This window comes from Epinephelus lanceolatus, chromosome 7 (genome assembly GCF_041903045.1).
Source record: "Epinephelus lanceolatus isolate andai-2023 chromosome 7, ASM4190304v1, whole genome shotgun sequence".
Classification (NCBI taxonomy): Eukaryota; Metazoa; Chordata; class Actinopteri; order Perciformes; family Serranidae; genus Epinephelus; species Epinephelus lanceolatus.
Window position 1 is genome coordinate 20,788,172 of NC_135740.1, and position 25,211 is coordinate 20,813,382.

A 25,211-nucleotide genomic window follows, 5' to 3' on the forward strand; every position below is an offset into this window, starting at 1 on the left:
CGTTGCTCATTGCCCTCTTCCCATTTTTTGAAAGAAAAGCCACTTGGCTCAGGATTCAAAGGGTCATTATATGACTGGAATGATGGTTGCATTTACAACAATAGCCTATCTGAAGGCACCACGTGGGTCTTCCTGCAGGGACTTCTCTTCATCTAGCAGTGTGAAGAAACCGACTCTCGACAAGTACGAATTAGTCTGAGACGCTTGAATCTGTGAGAAAAATGGAGTCCAAACCCCTAAAAATTCCTTTGGAGGACACACTGATGCACCTCAGGCCCAGAGATTTAATGAGGTTCTGCTTTCGGCTGCGCAGACGCACAGAAATGCCGAGGGCTGCTTTGAGCTGCTTTTTTCATATTTGCTGAAACTGTCAGTGTATTCACACAGCCCCAAATGACACAGATAATCTGTGGAAAAATTCACATTGCTCCACCTATTCTACTGCCTTGTCGGCTGCTAATGGTCTTAGTGCATGTAAACATAAACACCAAATCTGAGTGGAGGAATCTGTAAGGCAGCTGTCAGTCATGTCAGGCACAGCTGTTGAACTAATGTCAGGCTGTCAAACTAGGCAGCGCTGATCTAATCAAGATTCTATCACTACATTGTCTATTTCTCACCTTAAATGTTTTCAGAAACATATTTTAGTGTACTGTTTAGCTGTAACATGAGAAAGTTGGTCTGGCCGGTGGGCAGTGGGCTGTGCTTGATGCTCCGGATGAGTATGTCCAACATGGCTGCTGGATCACAAAGTCTCATTTTGATGATCTCTCATTTCTTTAGTTTGTGAGCAATAACAGTTACTCAGAGTGAGATTTTGTATAAAATATTAATAGTATAACAGACAGCTCCCACTACACAAACTGTACCCTGGGATCTATATATATATATACATCAACAGGTGATTTCCTTCTTTTAGCAAAATCCTAAATGATTGGGTTGGTTTTATTTCCACTTGGACCTTTATTCTCTACCATTTCTCCTCTAATCATCACGCTGTAACCTGTGACAGGCTGTTATGATACCTCACCTATTGCACATTCACATACATGTAGTTTTTTGTCGAACCATGAGTCACGTAGGTTTGCATTACCAAAGTTTTATGACAGAATCACTTGACAAAATATGACACTGACTCCTGTGTGCGCATGGCAAGAGAGAAGCGGGAGAGACGCTGTGCAGCTGCCAGAGGAGCCGCTTAATGAGTTGCCTCTGAGCGGTAACTTGCTAAAAGAGTCTGAGAAGTCCGGGGCTGTTCATAAAATATTCAGGATGCTAGGCCGAACGACGCCCCAGTTTATTCCACACTACTGAAGCTGCTGAGTCTGTAATAGTTTGGCTTTCAACCATGCTTGTTGTTGCCATGGGTAACAGTATGCCACCAAATGTCAACAAGTCGAAGTATCAGGAGTATCACGATATTAAATTTTCATATGATAGTAAAAATTATCCTGGTATTATGGTGAACAAGATGATATGGCACACCCCTAGAGAGGACATGATTTTTTTGCACAGATTAATTGTCACATGTACTTATTTCAGAATGAAGTGACAATTTAATCAAACATGACCAAAAGTTATTTTCATTGAACTTACCAACTGTAGCTTTAACTTCCAGGTAGCAACTTGAAACATTTGATGGTTGCTTGTTTACTGTCACTAAAGGTGATATGAACTGCTGTCACTTTTGAGGATGCTATGTTTGGTCTGATATAAGTGTGTTTGTTGTTGACTACATCCTTTCAAAATTTGTTTTGTGTTAAATATATACCATAATATAAGAGCAATTAATGCAACAATATATGAAAACACTTTTTACTTCAGACAGTGCACACTGTACGAATGTTGTAAAATTTAGAAATAAAAATATGTTAATAGATCTTGTTATTTTTACTTATGTATTATTTATTTATTTTATCTTATTTATTTATTTATTTATATTGTATTTTATTCCTTTTTTAGTCTCTGCTTAATATCCCCCGGCGTCTTCACTTCTTTAATGTTCTGAATATATATATCGTGTTTGTTTGCTGCTAAAAAATGTTAGAGAAGAAAAATCTTTACAAAGTTTTAGATGGATCCTCATAGATTGGAGGTTAAGACCTGACCTTCATTTGCAAAACTCCTGGTTTCAGTTGGGGCAGGGATCTTTGTTAAGACTATGAAAAAAAAAATACAGAAAGCTGGACTCTCTTTTGGAAATTCTGTACCAGAGTTAGCTTGTCAGAACTCAAAGTGTCTCAAATTAAAAAACTGTAATGTAATATTGAATCTTCTTGTTCTGGCAGCAAAGGAGACAGGTGGACGGTCCTCCTTGCCTGATCCAACTGGCAGTGAGTCATTGTTTTCTGAGACGTTATTTTATTGATTAATTATTGTGGAAAATGACCTGCACTGTTTTTGAATTCAACATGAAATATATGCATGTGTAGTTTTTTCATTCCAAAATTTGATATCCACAGTTTGAAATTATTACCATTTTTTTCTTTCAAAAGTAGTGCTGCTATCAAAATCAGACTTTTTGGGTCTCTTGTCCTCTAGATCAGTGGTTCCCAACTGGTCCAGCCTCGAGGTCCAAATTTCTCCGTAGTCATTATTCCAAGGTCTACACAGTTTAATACATTCGGTGTCACGCTTGCATTTGGCCATATCGTCGAGCTAGTTTGCTGTCTCTGTTAAGTAGCTGTCCGTTATTTATTGACTCTACAGCAGGAAACGGCACTTCAACATGAAAGCTCTTTGCTGGAAATTCACTGTACTTCTAAATTATGTGTGTTTTTTACAAACTTGACATGTTTTCGTGTCCATTCAGAATAGACCCGCGACCCACTTTCAGACCGCACCCCACCAGTTGGGAACCACTGCTCTAAATCACTGTCGAGTATGAGTCATGTTTGTGTTGTTTGTTTTACAATACATCTTTTTAGGGTCCATGTGCATTGTGAAGTGCTTGAATGTGAAACATACAACATTTAACAATCAAATTTTAATGTGCAATTAACCCAGTAAATCACCAATGAGTATTTTATCTTTAGGTCCTTCCTCAGAGGAACACTTTGTGGATAAATATAAAGCTCAGCTGATCCAAGATGCGAGCAATGTTGAACTAGTTTTGGATGAGCTCCTCACCAAGGGGGTTATTCAACAGGACAGTTATGATAAAATCAGCGCTTTCCCGACCTCAGAAGAGAAAATGAGGGAACTCCTCGATGGTCACCTGAAAACTGCTGGAGACAAAGACATCTTTTACAACATCATTGTAGTGCCACAACACAACCAAGGCCCAAGGTCAGAGGTTCAGATTTAATTACATCATTAAATACAGGATTGCTCAATGAAATTCAGTTGTAGCCACTGTAGCCACACAGCACACAAATAAAATGTAGGCTAGAAACAAGAATTTAAATTAGAATAACCGTAAAATAGAACAACACTGATAAAACAACGTACACACCGAGGCTTTCACTCTGGGCTTATTTTGCATATTGCTGTCTTGCACATAACTTTTGCCAATAGATTAGTTCAAATATGTTGCACCGCCTTGATCAGGGAGGCTGATTTATGTACTAAAAATGAGTAAAGGAATAGACAAAATGCATGTTTCCTTCAGCCAACAGACTGCACCGGCCATGAATAAACAATATCAGTTGTCCTTTACCATTTCAGACTGGAATCAGGAAGCGTTGAGCAACAAGGCAGATATGGACGTTGGAAGAAGTTCAAAAAAGTAAGTCCTTAGCTGTCTAAAGCATCCTTATTGACTTCTGCATTGGACAGCTGGTGCTTCTCAGGAAATCCTCCTTTCATTTTCAGACTTATGAATTGATGATTTCATTCAAGAGTAAATATTTAAAATAAGTAAGGCGGTAAGGGGTAATGCCGCAGCTACCCATCCAGCCCCAAATCAAGATTTTTATAAACAAATTATATGTACTGCCTGCCGCAGCCTAAAGTAGTGAGTTGAACAGTGAATGGATACTGAGATAATCACACTTAATGTGATACAAATGGACTCGGGAAATGGACTTCATTTGTATTGATGTCTGTCTAGTCGTATGACCACAACATGGCACAGTCACACCCACATTCATACGCTGGTGCCATCGGGAGCAGTTTAGGGTTCCGTTTCGAACAGTGCTCTTCTTGCAGCTTGTGTGTTACACTTGCTATCCTGTGGTGTTCAGGGGATGAGGCATTAAAAGACTGCATTCAGTGTTATAAATAAATTGTAAGGCTTTGATTGCATCCTTGTTGCTATGGTTACACATTTTAGATGCAGGTTATTATTATGAACAAACAGTTTCACTGGAGCAACTTGGTAGGTGTCCATTATACCATGGTCTTAGTGACTACCCGATTATGATCGGCTCTTTTTGTCGTCATTGTCCTTTAATTCCTGATAATGGACACCGTGTCTGGTAGTATCCCTTACTTAAGTGTTACATCAGACCATAATATCAGAATATTTTAATGTGATTCAGCTTTTAATGCCACAGCAGGTCATTTGACAATACTTTGCTTGTTGTTCAGACATATCTGAAATAGAGTTCATCGTGCCTGTACAAAAACACCAACTGTACTGTCTGTTAAGGATATACAGTGAATCAGACTGTGAAACTGCTTCAGACATCTGAGCATGGTAACCGCTGTATGAGCGTGGTGCAGTGGCAGATTAGCTAGCTAGCATGATAAACACACAGGGCCCAACATGCATTAACAACACACACAGCAGGACTGTCGACCACAACAAAGTACAGAGAAGCTCGAATAACAGCACACTGAGTGAGCGTGACTTCATTCTCTGCTCAGGACGTCATTACTCTTTAAAATCTTTACACAGCAAATAGTTGATTGCAGCTACATTAATTCTCTGAATGTCACATACAGAACCTTTCAAGACTCTTTTCGAGGGCAACTGGAAGTGATCTGTTCCCTGAGCATGACTGGATTAAACTTGAGCCTGAAGTGAACTGTGTGGATGCAGACGATGCTCCAGTTTACAGGTAAAAAAATGTCTTCAAATACTTTGGCAAACACATTTTCACAGATGGAAAACTACGATCTTTTTCGGTGTTTTAACATTAATGCCAATGCACTAATACAATTATCGTGGTATTTCACAGCAAATTAAAACAAGGCAGATTTTGTTTTCTGTTTACATTAACGATATTTCTGATCTTACAATATTCTAGCCCAAAGGAGACCCAAACTTACAATACTTGTTTTCCCTTTCATGAATTAGCCTGCAGTCTGAAGCAGGTGCCTTTGAATGCAGTGTGTCTGGCTTGCGCTGGGTTTGTAAGGAAAAGGTCAGCTTCAAGTACCAGTTTGGCTCTTGGGAGGGGCACGCGGACAGAGTCCTGATGAGAGCTGGCTTCTCCGTGAAAATTCACTGTAAAGTGTTAATATACATAGGGTGCTGTAGAACATCTTGTCAAGGCTCTCCACTGGTTTTCTCGGAGACAGTTGGGAATGGTGTCCTTGTGATTCAGAAGCAGAACCTGCCCATGACTTTGCCCTTCTTCATTAACAGTGACCTGGATTTTTCTGACCTAAACCTTATCCATGCCCATCCAATTAGTTTCTCCAGCTCTGGCAGGATCCATCTGTAAAGTGTTAATATTCAAGACCACCAAAACATTCCTCACACTGCATGTCTATGTGATCCCTCATGATCCGGCTCTAGAAGAGGTTATTGCATATTTTTCTGGCACCATGTTGATTCACACTTGAAAACACTGGCAGCAATGTCGGCTGCTGTAACCTTGAAGCATCTTTGTGCTGACAATGTCTGCCCCCCCCCCACAGACAATAAAGAACAAGGAATTATCCAGTGGATACAAAATGATCCAAAAGCCATACCCACCAAAATCCCTGAAAATGCACGACTATTTTATCCTCACAGCTGATATGGACACTGCAGAAATTTACCCCGAGGTGAAAGTTTGAACTGTACTTTAGCTATTGATTAAATTGTGGTCCAGAAATAAATAAAATGGACTATTATGAAGCTAAAGCCAGGAGACAGTTAGAGTAGCTTAGCATAGAGACTAAAAACACGAGGAAATGGCTAGCCTGGCTCTGTCCAAAGGTTACAAAATCTGCTGACCAGCACCTTCTAAAGCTAACTAACATTCCATATAACCTCTCGTGAAACCACAGCTTGTATTTACATTGCAGTTTTTGTAAGAATTAAACTTAAGGAATACATCTCTTTAAACACGTCATCAGTGATGTAACCTGAGGACTTTGGGCATTTGGGGTCTTTCAAAATTGGACACCTTTGCCCAGGCGACCCAGCCAAGGTTGATTGGACCCCGACTTGTGTTCAGGTGGCAGTTGCTCCTCCCCATGGGCCTTCTGTCATGATCCAGAGCCATCTCCAGGCTTTCTCTGCTGCCCCTATCATGTTCTCGATGGTTCTTCTCTTACCCCATTGCGTGGATACCCAGTGTACTCGAGACATTTTGGAGCGATCGCTCTGCCAAACCTCTGCAGCATCGATGGGCATACATACTCCTTGCCTTCCAGCCCTGCACGCAGCAGTCTTTGACCAACTATTTGTACTTTGTCTTCTGCCTTTCGTGGGCGTCGCATATGGTCTGCCCACACCACTGTTAGTTCCAATAAGACAATGGTTTTGGTCATGTCTGAGACCGGGAACATGGGGGGTCATGACGATGTGCAGTGAGAACTTTAGCTGTTTCTGCAGGTTCTTACAAAGCTTCCAGTCCTGCAAGGTCTCCGGTATTCCTGACAGATTCTGGTTCTTGGCAGCTGCAGGCCAGCCCTCACGAAGGTGATCATGGGGTTGGCTGGTTGGACGTGCTTATCTGCAGCTGCTGATTCCCATGCTGTTTGCTTCCACAGTGGGTTTCAAAATCTGGTCATGATGCCAGGTGTACCAGCCCTACCCAACCTTTGGCAGCGGCTCAAACATGCTCCTGCACCCCCTTGCCGGAGCATTCCAGGCGATCTGGAGAGTCCACTTTGCCCTCGATAAAGACGTTCGATGGGCTGGCCGAAAATTGTACATTGCCAGGATCAAGAACTTGATACTCTGTGGTTCGGCCAGTTCATGTGACTTTTTAGTCCATGGCCTGTTTCCACCTTGTCCAGGCCCCTTGTTGGCTCAACACGACAGCTCTGCTGGAGCTCTCCTCTTCCACCACTGTCCTCACTTCTTCCTGGACCACCCTGTACCTCTCCCTCCCCTTTCAATTCAGTTCCATTCAATTTTATTTATAAAGTCCAATATCACAAATCACAGTTTACTTCAGAGGGCTTTAGAACATGCAATATCCCTCTGTCCTGAACCCTCACAGTGGGATGGACAGATTTGCAATAAATGTGGTGTGGCCTTTGCCCTTGTCTTACTGGAGAGTTGGAAATTTTGCCAGATCATCTCTTCTCCAAGTCACTGCTCCCAACAGTGCTCTGTGGTGTATCTGAGAATCTGCTTGTATTACAGATTTGTTGGCTCTGCACCTTCTCCCAGTTTTCACCTCCACCCCTGCCTGGACCACCTTGGAGCTGCTGAAATCTTTGTACAGCATCACCTTTTTGGCATGAGTCATCTTAAACTCTTCCTTCATGGACTAAAGGGGCAGCTTCAGCTTGGTGTCATCACTGTGAAAAGCAGTGATGCTAAGGATTCTGGGCAATCCCAGCCACCTCCAGAGGAAGCTTCTGACTTTCCTCTCTAAGCCCTCTACGATGGAGATCGGGACTTTGTAGACAAACATTGGCCAGAGTGTCCTTGCCAGGATACCATGCTGGTAGATCCAAGCCTTGAAATTGCCAGGAAGCCCTGACTGGTCCACCACTCCCAAACAGCTCCCCAGCTCCTGGCTCTGGCAGGATCCACCTGTTTCCTGGCACTGCTGCGGTGGTGATAGTAGGGGCGTCCATGAAAGCCCTGACTGGTGGTTGGCGCCTCCCTGACTTAGTCTGAAGGCTCTGTCACTTTTCCTCAGCAGACTTGATGACCACATTCATTGGCAAGGGGAAAAGGATCACAGAGACGGTACAGCCTGTGATGATTCCAACCTCCAGCCTGTGCTACTCTGATGTGACTGACCCTGCTGAGACTCTAAGAATTAACAGAACCATGCTAGCTGGTCCCCCTGCTAACAGTGTTTATGCTAAGCTAAGCTAACTGTCCTCTGATTGACCAGACACATGCAAATGTGCTTGTTTTCCAAAATGTCAAACTATTCCTTTAACGTATTGTGTTCAGAATTATTTTTGGTGAAATACAGTCAGCCCGCATATTTCACTTTGGAAGATAGCTCATTTTTCTTCACCTTCTTGACAAATTGCATGTGAATTATCACATTTTTAGAAAGTCTAATTCTGCTCCTTTTCCCCGTATATATTTTTGTCACAGAAATTAAAGCTCTTATATAAAGGCAGTGACCCAGCTCAGTAAGTTCCAGCTCACACTCAAACACGAAAGTGGAACAGTGTGGACCTGTGCAATTCGAAAAGGTCAGTGGTTATGAAATGATATTCTGATACCTATATATCATTCTTGTTTAGCTAAAATGGTTTAATTGTCTTGTGTTGTGAAAGTAAAACATAAAACCATTAAATAAAACTAATACACATATATTTTTTATCTGGATTTTATTTCAGATGACTGTCAAAACACTGGTGATGTTCAGGTGATGTATGGTAAGACATGGTATATAATGAGTGTCATTAGATCTTTCACATACTCATTGATCATCTTGGTATCGTTGGTGGGACTTGGTACAGACATTAATACATTTGAATTTGAATATACAGTGACAATCATTAAAATCCACATGGATCATACTAGTATTACAGTGTAACTAAATGTTTTAGGTATCTGTGCATCATGAATCACCTTAAAGGGGAACTACACCCATTTTCAAACTTCATACATGTTATTCCTATGGTCTACAACTGTTCAAAAAATATTAGTCTCTGTCCCAAATCCAAAAACTAGAGTGCTAAAACTCAGGTTTGTGATGTTACATTGTATAAGGTCTAGAGCTGCTCTACAGACATTGAGTGGTGAAAGATGTTCTAGATGGTACTGCGAGCACCCAGGGAAATGTTATGAGTATATGGGTACATTTCCTGTTTCAGATCTGAGGACACTACAATAGAATAAAGTTCATTTGGGTGTAAAAAAACAAACAAAAAGAAAGATTCTGTGGGTCCACAAAATCGGGCTCCCATTCATTGTCTATGGAGCAGCTCCAGATTTAATACCCAATGACATCACAGGTTTGAGACTTACTTGTCTGGTTTCTGGCTTTAAAGGAGAGTAGCTCATGTTCACAAACTATGATTAAACTGTCCAAGGACATGGAAATAACATGTTTGAATTTTTAGTTTAGGTCGTGTTCCCTTTTAGGAGCCCAAAATTTGAGTTGTTTCATTTTTTCTACTTTTTTCTTCTAGACAAGGAGCTTGCCAGACTGAGGCCTAAACTTGTGAACAGGGTGTCCACAGAGCTTATCAACCAGCTGCTGGATGATCTGTTAGAGGATGGTGTCTTGAATGACTGGGAGAAAGACTCGATACTTCAGGAAAACAGTACCAGTGCAAACAGGGCACGTCGTAGCACGTCGTAGACTACCTGTGTAGTCAGGTAAGGTCTGTCTCAGCAGGGCTGGCCAACGTTCATGAGTGAGGGAGGCCTTGATCTATATGTCAGCCTGTCAGTGACTGCACAGTGCCTGAGCTTCAGTGACCTTTATAATGTTACTGATATCAAATGTTTGAAGTTTGAACAGTTATCTGCAGTGTTGGGGAAGTTACTTTTAAAAAGTAGTGTTTGCTCGTTACTCGTTACTTCTTAAAAAAAGTAATCCCTTACTTAGTTACCCTCTGTGAAAACTTTTTACATTACTCGTTACTTTTACGTTACTTTTATGGTACTTGACTTTGGGTAGAACCCCATCTCATTTCCTAAATGTGAAAAAATCCGAGTTTACCACTGGTATTTACCACTTTGGTGATAAAATAAAGATTAAAGAGTGAGAGTTAATTTGTGTTAACTAGGCTACATGAATTTGTTACATGACAGATTACTACTACTAATAGCCTATTTGCCAGACCTGCTGCATCACTGAATGAGGAAAATATTAATATTCACAGACACTATCTTTGAACAAATAGTGTCATATTCATGAATAAATCATTTTCTGTTCTGTTATTACATGTGTAACTGTGAGACTATGTCTGTGTAACAGACTCATACAGCAGTAAGCTACAGACCTGCACAAATAAATTAATTCATTTTCTCTTCTGGTATGGTACGGTAGGTATTTTATTAACCCCTCGGGGGGAAATTTTAATGTCACAGCAGCAATTTAAAATACACAAAATAGGAGCTGCTGCAACAGGCTGCCGTTCACACAGCGCCAGGAAGGTAGGCAGGTTATGATTGTTCTGTTTTCTGTTAACACAATGCTGCATTTTACTGATGTTTTGGGGGTCGTTTTGATTTCCTTTGAGGTTCCGGGGTCATATGTTGCCCATGTCTGAGGTCTGACTAGCGAGGTTAACGTTACATTAAACAACACTTACCCAGCCATACAAGTGCAGTTCGCTGTCAGTATATAGTTGGTCGACTTGTTCAGAATCGCCCAGGTCTTGTACATTAGTTAACGTTACTGTTTTGTGTCCTTGTCGTTGGCTCGGCAGTACTTCGGTCCGTAGAGCACAAAAACCATCAGATAAATAAATCTTCCCGGTATTCAATATCTTGGACATGACCGCAAAGTACAAAATTATACACATCAAGGGATTTATATGCCATGAGTTTTTCATGCGTATAAACGCCGGGTTTCTCCACAAGATATAAAACAATGTCCGGCCACTGTAGCTTAGGCCATTTCTTTCGTAGCGTCGGTGACCCACTGACCCGACATTAAGTACGGGTCAGGAAACCTCACTCCGTTGCTAATTGTTAGCTTATTACAAAAAGCTAACCTGTCTTCGGTTGACAAACCGTTAAAATAATCCAAGGAGGCGTGTGTATCTTCCATGTTCCTCATACGATTCTTGATTTTGGCGCTCCTGTCTGTACTGTTGACATGGCAACTGCCACAGTTCCTGCCTAGTGCGCAGCTGAGGCAGACAGGCAGTGTCACCGTCAAATCTGTCCCCGGGAAAAGTAACGTTGTGCCCAACTGACAAAGTAACTACGTTCCGTTACCATATTTTCAGTAGTAACGCGTTACACTACTTTTTACCCAATAAAAGTAGTTACGTTACTGTGTGTTACAAAGTAACGCGTTACACACCACACTGGTTATCTGGTAGCAGTGATATGTATTTCGGTTTTCCTGCAGTGTTCAAAGAGAGAAGGAGAGAAATCCAAACTCAACCCTGCTGGTGATACATTGAGGAAAACTAAATGAAGAATGAAGACACTCCTTGTAGCAGCTAAACCTACACTTAAAGCCACAGAGGGGCCACAAGACAGGCTACTGACTAACCACTCACCTGACATAACCGACAGCTGTTTATCTTGTCTTTGATGCAATATTTATTCCTCACCACTGTAGCATCCATAAATCTGTGTATATAAACCATTCAAAGGAAAATACATTTTACCATCACGTTCAGCAGTGTACACCTGGCTCCACATGGCCTTTCGTTGTTGTCAAAAAACCATATGTGCTCCTCCGTCAAGCAACACCTGTCCCTGAATGAATGCTTCCTGCCTATATTGACAGATACCCATGGCAGTACAGTGACCCCAACAAGACAAAATAGCATCTTACATACATTTGACACCAGGGATGGCTCCTATACTCCTAATAATTAAGCACTAAAAGTCATATCAGGTGGCACACATAATTAATTGTTTTATTTTAAATATGTTAAATAAACTCTAAGCACTTAATGAGTGTTGCACTAATCAGTATTTTTGTATTAAAGGTCCAGTGTGTAGGATTTAGGGGGATATATTGGCATAAATGGAATATGATATTCCTAACTATGTTTTTATTCCTGTAAAATCACCTGAAACTAAGAAAAGTTGTGTTTTCATTTCCATGAATGAGCCGTTTATATCTACATACGTAGCAGGTCCACTGTCATGGAGTCCGCCATGTTGTTCTACTGTTGCCCAGAACAGAAAAACCATACACTGGCTCTAGACGGAGCCAATCACATTTTTGCATTTGCACACAGGAAAAGTTCAGTAGGTTGCAATGTGCAACTTTACCACTAGATGCTGATAAAATTCTACACACTAGTCCGTTAACAATGGATAAAATAATATGAAAGACCTAAGTTGACATAAACAGAGTTTCCACCTTCCTGCAGTTTTCAGTGAAATAGCTTAAATAAACTCACTGTGACTCGGCACAAGAGACAGCTGTCAGTGTGTTAGAAACGTTGCGTTGTGGTTATTGCGTGCTGCTGCCTTTTATTAAAATTAAATATTTATTCATTTCATATACTCCACTGTGATGTTTATTATTCAAGTACTTTTATTGATTTAACTTTTATTTTTGTATCTTATTTGCCTATATTAGTGTATTTTAACTTTTTTATTTTCCATTCTGTAGTACTGTGATGGATTGCTCTTAAATGGCCTTTTATAATGTGTTTCTTTTGCACCTTGTCTAGATGCTTTTGATGTTTTATGATGAGCACTTTGAATTTCATTGTTGCTGAAATGTGCTGTAATGTGTAATCTCAGTTTAAATAAAAAAAAAGGCATAAAGCTTTTGACACGTAGGATGAATTATCTGTGCCAATCATGTTGTGAGGAGTCACAATGAAGGAACATAATTCTTTAAATGTTTGGGATTATTTGTTAATATTTCTGAGTGTGCAGGATTGTGGTGCAGCTGCAGAATTGAGGTGAGTTTAAATAGACTGTATATAATCAGAATGTGTTTTAAAAAATATTTCACTGACTGTTTATATTTACAACACGTGTTGAAGTAACTGAAATAAAGCCACTAAATTAAAATAATCTTTATATAATGTGTATTAATATCTCTACATCTACTATATTAAAATGGTGGGCCTGCTTTTTATTCACCTGTTGCCATGGTGAATCTTAGAATTGGAGCTGCATTAGTGTTGGGCAAGATACTTTCAAAATGTAATGTATGACATAGCCTATTACTAGTTGAAACAAATAAGTTACTTCACAACATTACTTTCTGTGTAGAGTAATGTGTTACTTATCACACTACTTTTGCAGTACTTTAAGCAAGCTTCTTGGTTGTTTAAACTGCGACTTTTCTAATGCAGGATGAGGCTGTTCAGCAGAGAGCGAAGGCTCTTTAAATAAAGCTTGAGTTCAGGTTTGTTTGTGATTTTCTTAAAATAACCTATATGATGCAAGAAGCAGCTGGCCCCACGCATTTTCACATGACCTTTTATGGCCCCCATTCAAAACGTTTAGACACCGCTGGCCTCGAGGCAGAATTTGTACTTCTGTGTCTAGGTAGATCCTATGCCGTACCCTAAGCCATCGCCTGACATACACCTCCCCAGAATGCAGACCTTCTGTCTATTTTTGTAAGCTAAACCATTTCCTTCAGTGGAAACAAAGCTTTTATTTACCTTACTTTCACTGACAAGAAACAAATTGTGAAGACAATAAAGCCTCCACAAAAAAGCATTTTAAATCTTGTGTGTGATTTATCCTGGCTTCATATCAGTAGAGAAAATCTCCACTTGTTGCTAGGCTAATTTATACAATGTTAAATGCCATAGGCTTGTGCTAATAACTTTATTATATGTGTTTGTAAAACGTGTTTAGTGTAAGACAGTTGTTTTGTCGGTGAACCTTGTGAGCTGTAATGGAACCAAACTTTGTAACATTACCTCTGTTAAATGTTGCTGTTGTCCCTGGCTTCATATGAGTAGAGGGAAGGTCTGCTAGCCACTAGGCTAATTTGCACAATGTAGAATGCCATAAGCTTGTGCTAAAAACATTAGCATGTCTTATTTGTGGGGAAAATGTGTCCAGCAAAGACAAGTGCTGCAAGTTAACAGTTAACATCGGCACAAAACATGGCTGGTTGCTGTTATAGTTTAATGGCGTTTGGTGGCATCAGGGGGAAACGTGGTGGGACAAGAATGAAAGTTAACTAACATTGTATCCTCATAAACTTTGACCTGTTAAGCAGTTCAAAAAAGTTAAAATATGTTTTGCTGCCTTTTCATCTTAACTAGTTAACAGTTAGCTTCAGACTGAGAAAAAATAATACAATTCACTGTGCAGCTCAGAGGCTACCAGTAGTACCGGCAATGTTTAAGGTGGAATGTTAACACACCTCAATATGACAACTTTCACCATTCTGCTTCTTTTTATCTGCTTACTCTGGGCTGTATCAGTGAGAGACAACAACACAGTCAGCATGTTGACACAAGGATAGAAGAGTTTAAGCACAGAGTAGCAGCCACTTTATTTTCCTTCACCTTGCAGGTAAGATTCATACAAATACCAGAAACAACATGAATTATCTTTTCATTCACAGACATTTTTCCACACGTAGTAAAGACAAAACTTAATGACCCATCAGTAAATATCCAAAATTGACCTTAATTAATAAATAACAACAACCAAAAAAATGGTGCCCTCCCTTTTTGTTCATGTGAATGATATAATTTTGTTTATCATCTACATTTACACATTATCAGCAGACACAGTTTCAGTCCACACAAGAAATAAATCCAGCGTTAGTATTATACTCTCTTTTTAAATATGTTTTAGTCTTAACCTTCTCCTAATATCAAGCTCTTAAGCTGCTTAATGCTCCACTGTGTTCACCACTTAGTTGTGTGTAGGAGAACTACAGTGGCCAACGCAAACACACAATGGCCCTGATGAGAGCAGGTGTTTGGTTTCTCTGTTCTGGGCGACTGGAGAACAACATGGACGACTCTGTGGAAGAGGACCTACTCTGTATGTAGATATAAATGGCTCATTCAGGCAATGAAAACACAACCTAGTTTCAGGTGATTATACTCTATGAATTAGATTCCATTTCTGCCAATATATCCCCCTAAATCCTACACACTGTACACTTAATACAAAAATACTCATCAGTGCAGCACTGATCAAGTTCTTAAGAGTTGATTTAACATATTAACAGCTCAACCATTGATCATGTCTGTCACCTGATATGACTTTTAGTGCAGAATGAATTAGGAGTGTCTTCATTCTTCATTTCTTTCTATCAGCAGCAGGGTTGAGTTTGGGTTTCTCTCCTTCAGTCTCTGCAGGAAAACCAAAATATATATCAATGCCATCAGATAATTGTTCAAAATAATATTTCACTGTGCACTAAACTGACATATGAATAAGATCAAGGCCTCCCTCACTCATGAACGTTGGCCAGCCCTGCTGAGACAGACCTTACCTGACTACACAGGTAGGCCAGAGGGCAGCCCCAGATCAGCACAAAGCATAGGGTCTCTGCTTTGAAGGTGAGTTAACAACTTCCTGCTGGCTTTGCGTCCTTTCATCCGTATCATGTCGATGAGGTGGCGTGCCCTGTTTGCACTGGTACTGTTGTCCTGAAGTATCGAGTCTTTCTCCCCATCATTCAAGACACCATCCTCCAACAGATCATCCAGCAGCTGGTTGATAAGCTCTGTGGACACCCTGTTCACAAGTCTAGGCCTCAGTCTGGCAAGCTCCTTGTCTAGAGGAAAAAAGTGGGGGGAAAAAAAAAAAAAAAAAGGTTGGACCTAAATACTGGATTGTTCAGATTTTCACTTATCTGGTGGGTATTCAGTTTCCAATTTTGGGTGTTTTTTCCCCTTTTTTTTGAGGAACAAAAAAAAAAAATTATAAATAAAAATAAATCACAGGGTTTCCCATACATTGATTTATTTGTGATGGTCCACTACTTTATCAATATTGACTGCCACTATTTTCTATTTTCTGTTTGTTTACTATTTCAAATGGGTAAATTGTTGTTTCATTGTAGAGCTACACACAGCATATTAATTCACCCAGCTCCTCCTTGCCCTGCTCCCTCTCTGTCTTTATCACAAGAGCTCTGCACCGGAGACAGTTGGGCTAACTGTTAGCATCACATGGCTAAGGGCTTGGGTACATGCAGTGTAGGCTGACCAAACATCCTCTTTATATGTCCACTTTTCATGTCCCGTTTGGGGCGTCCGGGTTTTTTTTTATAAACTGATGATAATGTCCGGTTTTCCGTGTGTTTGTGTGTGTGTGTGTTAGAGTGCAGCACGGGCCGCATATTTCTGTCCGAACCCGAACCGAGCCCGACATTATTTAATGACCAAAACACTGAGTTTGTGTCACACAGTCATTACGGTTACAGAATATTTAACAGGCCGGGTGTGCTCAGCGGAGAGGGAGACCTCCGTGTTTGAGACGGGAGCAGGAGGCGGGAGGTCTGACGCTTCCAGCGAGAGGAGAGGGAGAAATAAAACAAAATAAGATAAAATAGGAAAAACCTGTCTCCCTCTTTTATTTTATTTTCAGCGTTTAATCAAGGCGGAGGCGGGCGGCTGGAGGTCCGAGACTTCCAGCGAGGGGAGAGGTAGAAACAAACAGCCAGTGTGTGTCTGTGTGTGTTATGTTCAGGTGTTGTCACGTAAATAACAGTGCCCAAGCAATAAACAGGACAGACAATAGGATTTTATTTATTTTTACACTACATTTTCACTGAAAGCTGACCGAATCCGATCCGAGCCCGAATACAATTTATAGCTACATTTTTGACCAAACCCGGCCCGACCTGTCAGGTACCGTCGGTCTCGGATCACCACACTCTAGTGTGTGTATGTGTCCCCTATTGGGGCATATCTGAATTTCTGTCTTTGAGAGATATTATTTTGTAATATAACTGAATTTTCTATCCATACATATAAATTTTAAATATATTAAAATTATAAGGCATCTTTGAGTAAACTGGGAGTATCATTTAAGTAGGTTATGTCGTGGCCGGGCTGAGTGTCCTCTTTTTTGGAAATCAAAATATGGTCACCCTAATGCAGTGTTTTTAACCACCTAAACTGATGTCGATCGCTGCTTGCTACTCTTGTGGCCACTCTGTGCCAACTTCACCTGAAGTTGCTAAGCGACCATACACAGAGATCCAGAGTTCGTAGCTGATCCTCTTACAGGCGTTGTTTTTTAAGTGTCTCTGAGGCCTAAAATGTTGTTTCCGTTGTATGGGTAGCCTTGATAAAATTTAAAAAAAAAAAAAAAAATAGGCTACCAACTGCTTTTCCATATGAATCATCATAAACTAATATTTAGGGAAGAAAGGGACGCTATCTAATGGCTGTGATTGGTTGTTCCTCCTCACATCACGGGGTGTGTGTTGCTGGTTCCAAAGGTGGAACGTTTTTTATCTTAGGGTGCAGCCGTTACGCCCTGAAAAACAGACGCTTGAGAATGCCTGTGTGCTGCGACAGCATCACTCTCCCTTTTGAGTGCACCTTCCACGTGTCTCCATTGACATTATATTCAAGGGGGCAAAGAAACACAGGATGTGTGCGGGCCCTAGTGTTAACGATTATTGACAGCTTTAACGACAGAGATGAGCCATTTCAGTGTCGGTGTGAGTTTGTTGGGACTGTTTAACAGCTCGGTATTGGATGTTAGCCGCTGCTGCTGTGGTAGCTTGTGCTAAGGGGCAGACGCACTGAACATTCGCCAGGAGAACAGCTCTGGAGATGTTCCTTCAGCCCTGCGTCGAGTTTCAAATATTCATTGTTGATTACTACCAAAGCCCAAAAAATGCTATTTGGGAAAGGGCTGCAATGATTAGTCGACTAATTGATGACTAATCGACTATTAAAATGAGTCATTTTTCATAGAAAAATACTATAAAAGTACACCAAAATACTTTTGTTGCAGCTTCTTACGTTCAAATATTGGCAGCTTTACACACTCTCCCATGACGATGAACTAAAACCCTTTGGCGTGAGTACGAAACAAGACATTAAATGACAATAATTTGGGGGTTTGGGAGAGACAGACCGACATTTTTCAACATTTTAACACATTTTTTGATAAAATGATTAGTCGACTAATCGAATAAATAATCGGCAGATTAGTCGCCAATGAAAATAATCGTTAGTTGCAGCCCTAATTTGGGACGCCAATTTTTTTTCCAAGAATGACAAAGGCATGACCCACCCTACTGTTTTTCTGATTTGCTAGTGCTCGTTGCCTTCCTTATATTTCATACATGTGTATTTCTACTGAGTACTCATCACATATTATGTCTTACCATACATCACCTGAACATCACCAGTGTTTTGATAGTCATCTGAAATAAAATCCAAATAAACAATATGTAAATTTTATGTTCTGCATTCACAACACAAGACACTTAATTTAAGCCATTTTAGCTAAACAAGAATGATATACAGGTGCCGTAAATACACACATCACAGAATATCATTTCATCACCACTGACCTTTTCGCATTGCACAGGTCCACACTTGTCCACTTGTTTTGTGTCTGAGTCCGAGCTCGAAATTACTGTCAGGATCGACAATGAACACTTCGAAGAAGTTTGGGTCACACCATTCATATATGAGTTTTAATTTCTGTGACAGAAATATATAAAGGGGGAAGGAGCAGAGTTAGACTTTGTGCTGAGGTCAATTTTTAAAATGTGAGAAGTTACACGCCTGAAGAAAAATGTGCTGATATCTTCAGGTGGCAAGCCACAGGAGCTGTATTTTACCAAAACAATGCAAAGACAGGATATAATGACGGCTCTGCTCTGCTCAGTGTGCCTGTTTTCCTGGCTGTTTATCTGTTGCAGGATGCGGGTCAAGGAAGAGGGTCGTCATTAACCTCATGAGCCACATCGGGGCCTGGCCATGATATAGAAGCTCACCACCTACCAACAGAGCCTCCCTCTTCGTTTTCACAGATATGACTGATAATTGACTTTGACGTTTGTTCGGTTATTTATTGTTATTTTGTAAATAAATGAGCTCTTATAAGTATTTGTTCACTCGTCTCATTTCCCATCATTGTTCCAGCCTAAGAGCCGGGATTAATAATATCTTTTAGAAAATGTTGACATTTTGGAAAACGTGCTTGATCTGGCTGGTAAATCAGAACACAGTTAGCTTAGTTTAAACACTGAAAGCAAGGGGAAGCAGCTAGCATGACCGTGTTAATCCTTATGTTTGTCCATGAGTTTCATCCTTAAATAAAACGCAGTGTATTTAACAAGTTGTCATTTTACAAGAGATAATACAGACTGTTAGTTAGCTTTAGAAGGTGCTGGTCAGCAGATTCTGTAACCTTTGGACAGAGCCAGGCTAGCTGTTTCCTCCTGTTTTCAGTCTTTATGCTATGCTAAGCTAACCATCTCCTGGCTTTAGCTTCATATTAGTCCATTTTATTTATTCATTTTATGACAATTAAATCAATAAATAAATACAGTCCAAACTTTACCTTGGGGTAAATTTCTGCAGTGTCCATATCAGCCGTGAGGATGAGACGGCTACGCATTTTCAGGGATTTTACTGGGTATGGTTTTTGGATCACTTTGCATCCACTGGATAATTCCTTGTTCTGTATTTTCTGTGGGAGGAAAAAAGACATTGTCAGCACAAAGATGCTTCAAGGTTACAGCAGCCAACATTGCTGACTGTGTTTTGAAGTGTGAATCAACATGGTGCCAGTAAGATATGTAATCACCTCTTCTAGAGCCGGATCACAAGGGATCACATAGACATGCAGTGTGAGGAATGTTTTGGTGGTCTTGTATATTAACACTTTACAGTGAATTCTCACGGAGAAGCCGGCTCTCATCAGGACTCCTCTTGGAGAGAAAGCTGGCTGAGACAACTTGACATGGGATGATGTGACCTCAGACACTTGTTCCACAATGTCTCCACATGTATCTATGTGGAGGACTGCAAACTTGTCTAAAACTGTAGGGTTGTCTTCTGCACAAAACACACATGTATAAATGTGTTGAAAGACATACATCAAACATTACTGAGGTTGTCACATCTTGTTTTCATCGTATGATGTTGCTTACCTGTGCAGATCCAGTGTGGCAAATGTGCTTCATCTAACTTTCCAGCAATGACTGTAATGTCCAGTAGGGGACCTCCAGGGATGTACCACATGGTTTCCAGTCTGTCTGCGTGCCCCTCCCAAGAGCAAAACTGGTACTTGAAGCTGACCTTTTCCTTACAAACCCAGCGCAAGCCAGACACACTGCATTCAAAGGCACCTGCTTCAGACTGCAGGCTAATTCATGAAAGGGAAAACAAGTATTGTAAGTTTGGGTCTCCTTTGGGCTAGAATATTGTAAGATCAGAAATATCGTTAATGTAAACAAAAAACAAAATCTGCCTTGTTTTAATTTGCTGTGAAATGTAACAATACCACGATAATTGTAATTATGTATTGGCATCAATGTTAAAACACCGAAAAAGATCGTAGTTTTCCTTCTGTGAAAATGTGTTTGCTGTGCCAAAGTATTTGAAGACATTTTTTTACCTGTAAACTGGAGCATCGTCTGCATCCACACAGTTCACTTCAGGCTCAAGTTTAATCCAGTCATGCTCAGGGAACAGATCACTTCCGGTTGCCCCCACACTCAAAAGAGGATCATTGTGTGACATCTGAAACAGGTTAAAGTAATAACTTACTGTAGATTTACAGTATATTCTAAACAGTAGTACAGCTGATACTTTTGTTGTGGTGAGATGAAAAGAGTCTTGAAAGGTTCTGTATGTGACATTCAGAGCATTAATGTAGCTGCAATCAAAAGAAAAAAGATTTTAAAGAGTAATGACGTCCTGAGCAGAGAATGAAGTCACGCTCACTCAGTGTGCTGTTATTCGAGCTTCTCTGTACTTGGTTGTGGTCGATGGTCCTGCTGTGAGTGTTGTTAATGCATGTTGGGCCCTGTGTGTTTATCCTGCTAGCTAGCTAATCTGCCACTGCACAACACTCATAGAGCATTTACCACTGACAATGCCATCCTGACCCAAGCTGGTGGGACGCTGTAGTTGCCAAAGCGTAATGCCCACCCTCTGGTACCCTCCCAACCTCATGTTAACACAGGTGGCTCTGTCAGCACTGTTGCTGTTGTTAGCAAAGCTGTGTGAAGACAGACCCTGAATCACAGATATGCTCTGTGTCACATATGACTCTAAAACTACAGGAGGTAACTTTTATGAAAAGATTGTTGTCACATTTGCTGAAACTCTCACAACATACACAAAGTATTATATGAGACAGATAGTCTGTGAAAAGATTATGTCCCTCCTCCTCCTATTGCCATCCATCCATCCATTTTCATCCACTTATCCGGGGCCTGGTCACGGGGGCAGCAGGCCAAGCTAAGCATCCCAGACATCCCTCTCCCCAGCAACACTTTCCAGCTCCTCCTGGGGGACCCCAAGACGTTCCCAGGCCAGACGAGATATGTAATACTTCCAGTGTGTTCTGGGTCTGCCCCTGGGCCTCCTACCAGTGGGACGTGCCCGGAACACCTCCAGCGAGAGGTGCCCAGGAGGCATCTTGATCAGATGCCCGAGCCACCTCAACTGACCCCTTTCAACACAAAGGAGCAGTGGCTCTACTCCGAGCTCCCTCCGCATGTCCGAGCTCCTCACCCTGTCTCTAAGGCTGAGCCCAGCAACCCCAGGGAGGAAACTCATTTCCACCGCTTGTATCCGCAACCTCATTCTTTCAGTCACTACCCAGAGTTCATGACCATAGGTGAGGGTTAGGACATAGATGGACCAGTAAATTGAAAGTTTTGCTTTCTGGCTCAGCTCCCTCTTCGCCATGACAGACTGGCGCAGTACCCGCATCACTGCAGAAGCCGTACCGACCCTCCGATCCATTTCACGCTCCATTCTACCCTCATTCGTGAACAAGACCCCAAGATACTTTAACTCCCTCACTTGAGGCAGTAACTCTCCCCCAACCCGGAGAGGGCAAAACAACGGTTTCTGACAGAGGACCATGGCCTCAGACTTGGAGGTGCTAACTCTCATCCCAACTGCTTCACACTCGGCTGCAAAACGCTCCAGTGCATGCTGGAGGTCACGGTGTGATGGAGCCAACAGAACCGCATCATCTGCGAAAAGCAGAGATGCAATTCTGAGGTCCCCAAACCGGACCCCTTCCTCCCCCCGGCTGCGCCTCGAGATCCTGTCCATGAAGATCCCAAACAGGATTGGTGACAAGGGACAACCTTGGCGGAGGCCAACACCCACCGAGAACGTGGTTGACTTCACGCTGAGAATGCCGACACAGCTCTCACTTTGGTCATACAGGGACTGAATGGCTCATAGCAGCGAGCCTGGAACCCCATACTCCCACAGTACCCGCCCCAAGACCCCTCGAGGGACACAAAGCACATGTAGACTGGATGGGCAAACTAACATGCCCCCTCCAGCAGCCTTGCAAGGGTAAAGAACTGGTCCACTGTTCCACGGCCAGGACGGAATCCGCATTGCTCCTCCTGAATCTGAGGTTCGATAATCAGTCAGAGCCTCCTTTCCAGCACCCTGGAATAGACTTTACCCGGGAGGCTGAGCAGTGTGATACCCCGATAGTTGGAGCACACCCTCTGATCCCCTTTTTTGAAGATGGGGACCACCACCCCAGTCTGCCACTCTGCAGGCACCGTACACTTGGCTGACACTGAACAGGCGTGTCAGCAAAGACAGCCCAACAGTGCCCAGAGCCTTCAGCATCTCAGGGCGAATTTCATCCACACCAGGCGCCTTGCCACTGGGGAGCTTTTTAATTACCTCAGCGACCTCCGCCAGGGATATGGGCAAGATTTCCCCCGAGTCTTCAGGCTCTGCCTCGTTCTCAGTCGACGTGATGGCCGGGTTCAGGAGGTTCTCAAAGTGCTCCTTCCACCACCCGACGATGTCCCCAGTTTGGGTCAGCGGTCCTCCCTCTCTGCTTTCCCTTCCTGAGTCGGTTAATGGTCTGCCAGAACTTCCTTGAGGCCAACTGAAAGTCCTTCTCCATAGCCTCCCCGAACTCCTCCCACACCCGGGTTTTTGCTTCAGTGACCGCCACAGCTGCAGCCCCTCTGGCCATCCGGTACCTGTCTGCTGCTTCAGGAGACCCCTGGGCCAGCCAGACCCGAAAGGCCTCCTTCTTCAGCAGAATGGCCTCCCTCACCGCTGGTGTACACCAGCGGGTTCTTCGGTTGCCGCTTGACAGGCACCGACAACCTTCTGACCACAGCTCCTAGCAGCCGCCTCCACAATGGAGGCTTTGAACACGGCCCACTCAGACTCCATGTCCCCAACCTCCCCCGGGACGCACAAGAAATTCTCCCTTAGGTGGGAGTTGAAGACCTGACGGACAGGGTCCTCTGCCAGATGTTCCCAGTTCACCCTCACTACACGTTTGGGTTTACCAGCTCTCCCCCGCCATCTGATCCAACTCACCATCAGGTGGTGATCAGTTGACAGCTCTGCTCCTCTCTTCACCTGAGTGTCCAAGACACACGGCCGCAGATCTGCTGATATGACCACAAAGTCGATCAATGATCTTAGGCCTAGGGTGTTCTGGTACCAGGTACACTTATGAACCTCCGTGTTCGAACATGGTGTTCGTTATGGCCAGTCCATGGCTCGCACAGAAGTCCAATAACAAAGCACCACTCGGGTTCAGATCAGGCAGGCCATTCCTCCCAATCACCCTCCTCCAGGTTTCTCCATCATTGCCCATGTGAGCGTTGAAGTCCCCCAGGAGAACTATGGAGTCCCCAGCCAGCACCCCTTGCAGAACACCGCCAAGAAACTCCAAGAAGGCTGGGTACTCCACACTGCCGTTCAGTGCATAAGCACAAACCACAGTCAGAGACCTTCTCTTTGCGACCTGCAGTCACATCGAGGCGACCCTCTCGTTCTCCGGGGAGAACCCCAACACAGCGGCACTCAGCCGGGGGCTTGTGAGTGTCCCCACATCCGCCCGGCGCCTCTCACCCTGAGCAATTCCGGAAAAAGCGCAAGTCCAGCCCCTCTCCAGAAGTTTAGTTCCAGAACCAGTGCTGTGCATGAAGGTGAGCCCAGCTATATCTAGTCGGTACCGCTCCACCTCCCGCACCAGCTCCGGCTCCTTCCCCACCAGAGAGGTGACATTTTACGTACCAAAAACCAGTCCACGACGCCAAGGATCGGCACGCCAGGGGTCCCGCCCCTGCCTGCCGCCCAGCACACAATGCACCCGACCCCGATTTCTATCCCTGCCGGTGGTGGGCCCACAGGGTGCCTCCTATTGCCTCTGGTGGCATTTGCTACAATCTACAGTGCACCAAAAACTACAAATCAGACCCAAGGAGTGTCTCTTTTTTTTTAAAGATATTTTGGGGTCTGTCTGTATTGGACAGGCCAGGATAATTGTGAAGAGGGGAGAGGGAGGATGACATGCAGCAAAGGACTGCAATTGAACTTGCACCAGTTGCAGCAGGGACATTGTCTATGTACATGGGACACCTGCTCTACCTACTGAGCTACTGGGCACCCGGAGTTTCTAACGTAGCTGTCAATTTTGTCAATCACTTCATGAACTGCAGTCAAACTGTCAAACTTGACAGCGCTGATCAAATCTGAATCAAGATTCTGTTACTCCCTATTTTCATAAACATATTCTAGTGTACTGTTTAGCTGTAAAATAAAAAAGTTTATGACCAGACCACTATGGTGAAAACAGTCAACTGCAGTCACAAGCACCGCCCACTAGGCGGACCAGCTCTCTCATTTTACAGCTAAACAGTACATTCAAATATGTTCCTGAAAACATTTGAGGTGAAAAACAGGCAATGCAGAAACAGAGTCTTAATATTGTATTTATATATTGATATTTTAACTGTTGACTCTTGATTGTAATCATCAATCCATGCATGTCAAAATTAAAATAAAAGTAGATGCAAAGCACAAACAACCTGCTGCAGAGGGCAAAAAGGATGCTTTAGACAGCTGAGGATCTACTCACATGGACTGGTTCTGGGTCAATAATCCCACGCTGTGCATCAAGTCTGAAATAATAAAGGATAATTGATTATGTTTACTGATGGCCCTTGCAGCCTGTTTCTCCAGTTGGCTTAAGGAAACATACATTTTATTTATTAATTTACTTATTTTAAGTATAGAGATTAGCGTCACTGATCAAGGCAGAGACGGCAGTGCTACACATCTGAAAACAATCTGCACACAAAGTATCAATTGCAAATAAAGAAAGCCCA

General features: G+C 42.4%; 1 protein-coding gene and 1 long non-coding RNA gene across 2 annotated transcripts; one reads left to right on the forward strand and one right to left on the reverse strand.

The window, feature by feature from the left end:
* The first annotated feature begins 8,345 nt into the window (after nt 1-8,345).
* On the forward strand, nt 8,346-18,888 carry LOC144463796 (uncharacterized). Its single transcript, XR_013491795.1, has 3 exons — nt 8,346-8,490; nt 8,638-8,676; nt 18,780-18,888. It is a non-coding gene; the product is annotated as an uncharacterized LOC144463796 (long non-coding RNA).
* Nucleotides 12,994-24,998, reverse strand: LOC117260775 (NACHT, LRR and PYD domains-containing protein 1 homolog). The gene is made up of 9 exons (XM_033632856.2): nt 24,962-24,998; nt 20,483-20,607; nt 20,016-20,230; nt 19,670-19,920; nt 19,424-19,552; nt 18,426-18,558; nt 18,237-18,275; nt 15,378-15,662; nt 12,994-15,234 (listed from the first exon to the last, which is right to left on the reverse strand). The coding sequence occupies exons 2-8, from the start codon at nt 20,605-20,607 to the stop codon at nt 15,382-15,384; spliced, it is 1,173 nt and encodes a 390-aa protein (XP_033488747.2). The 5' UTR covers nt 24,962-24,998; the 3' UTR covers nt 12,994-15,234; nt 15,378-15,381.
* Between the last annotated feature and the right edge of the window lie 213 nt (nt 24,999-25,211).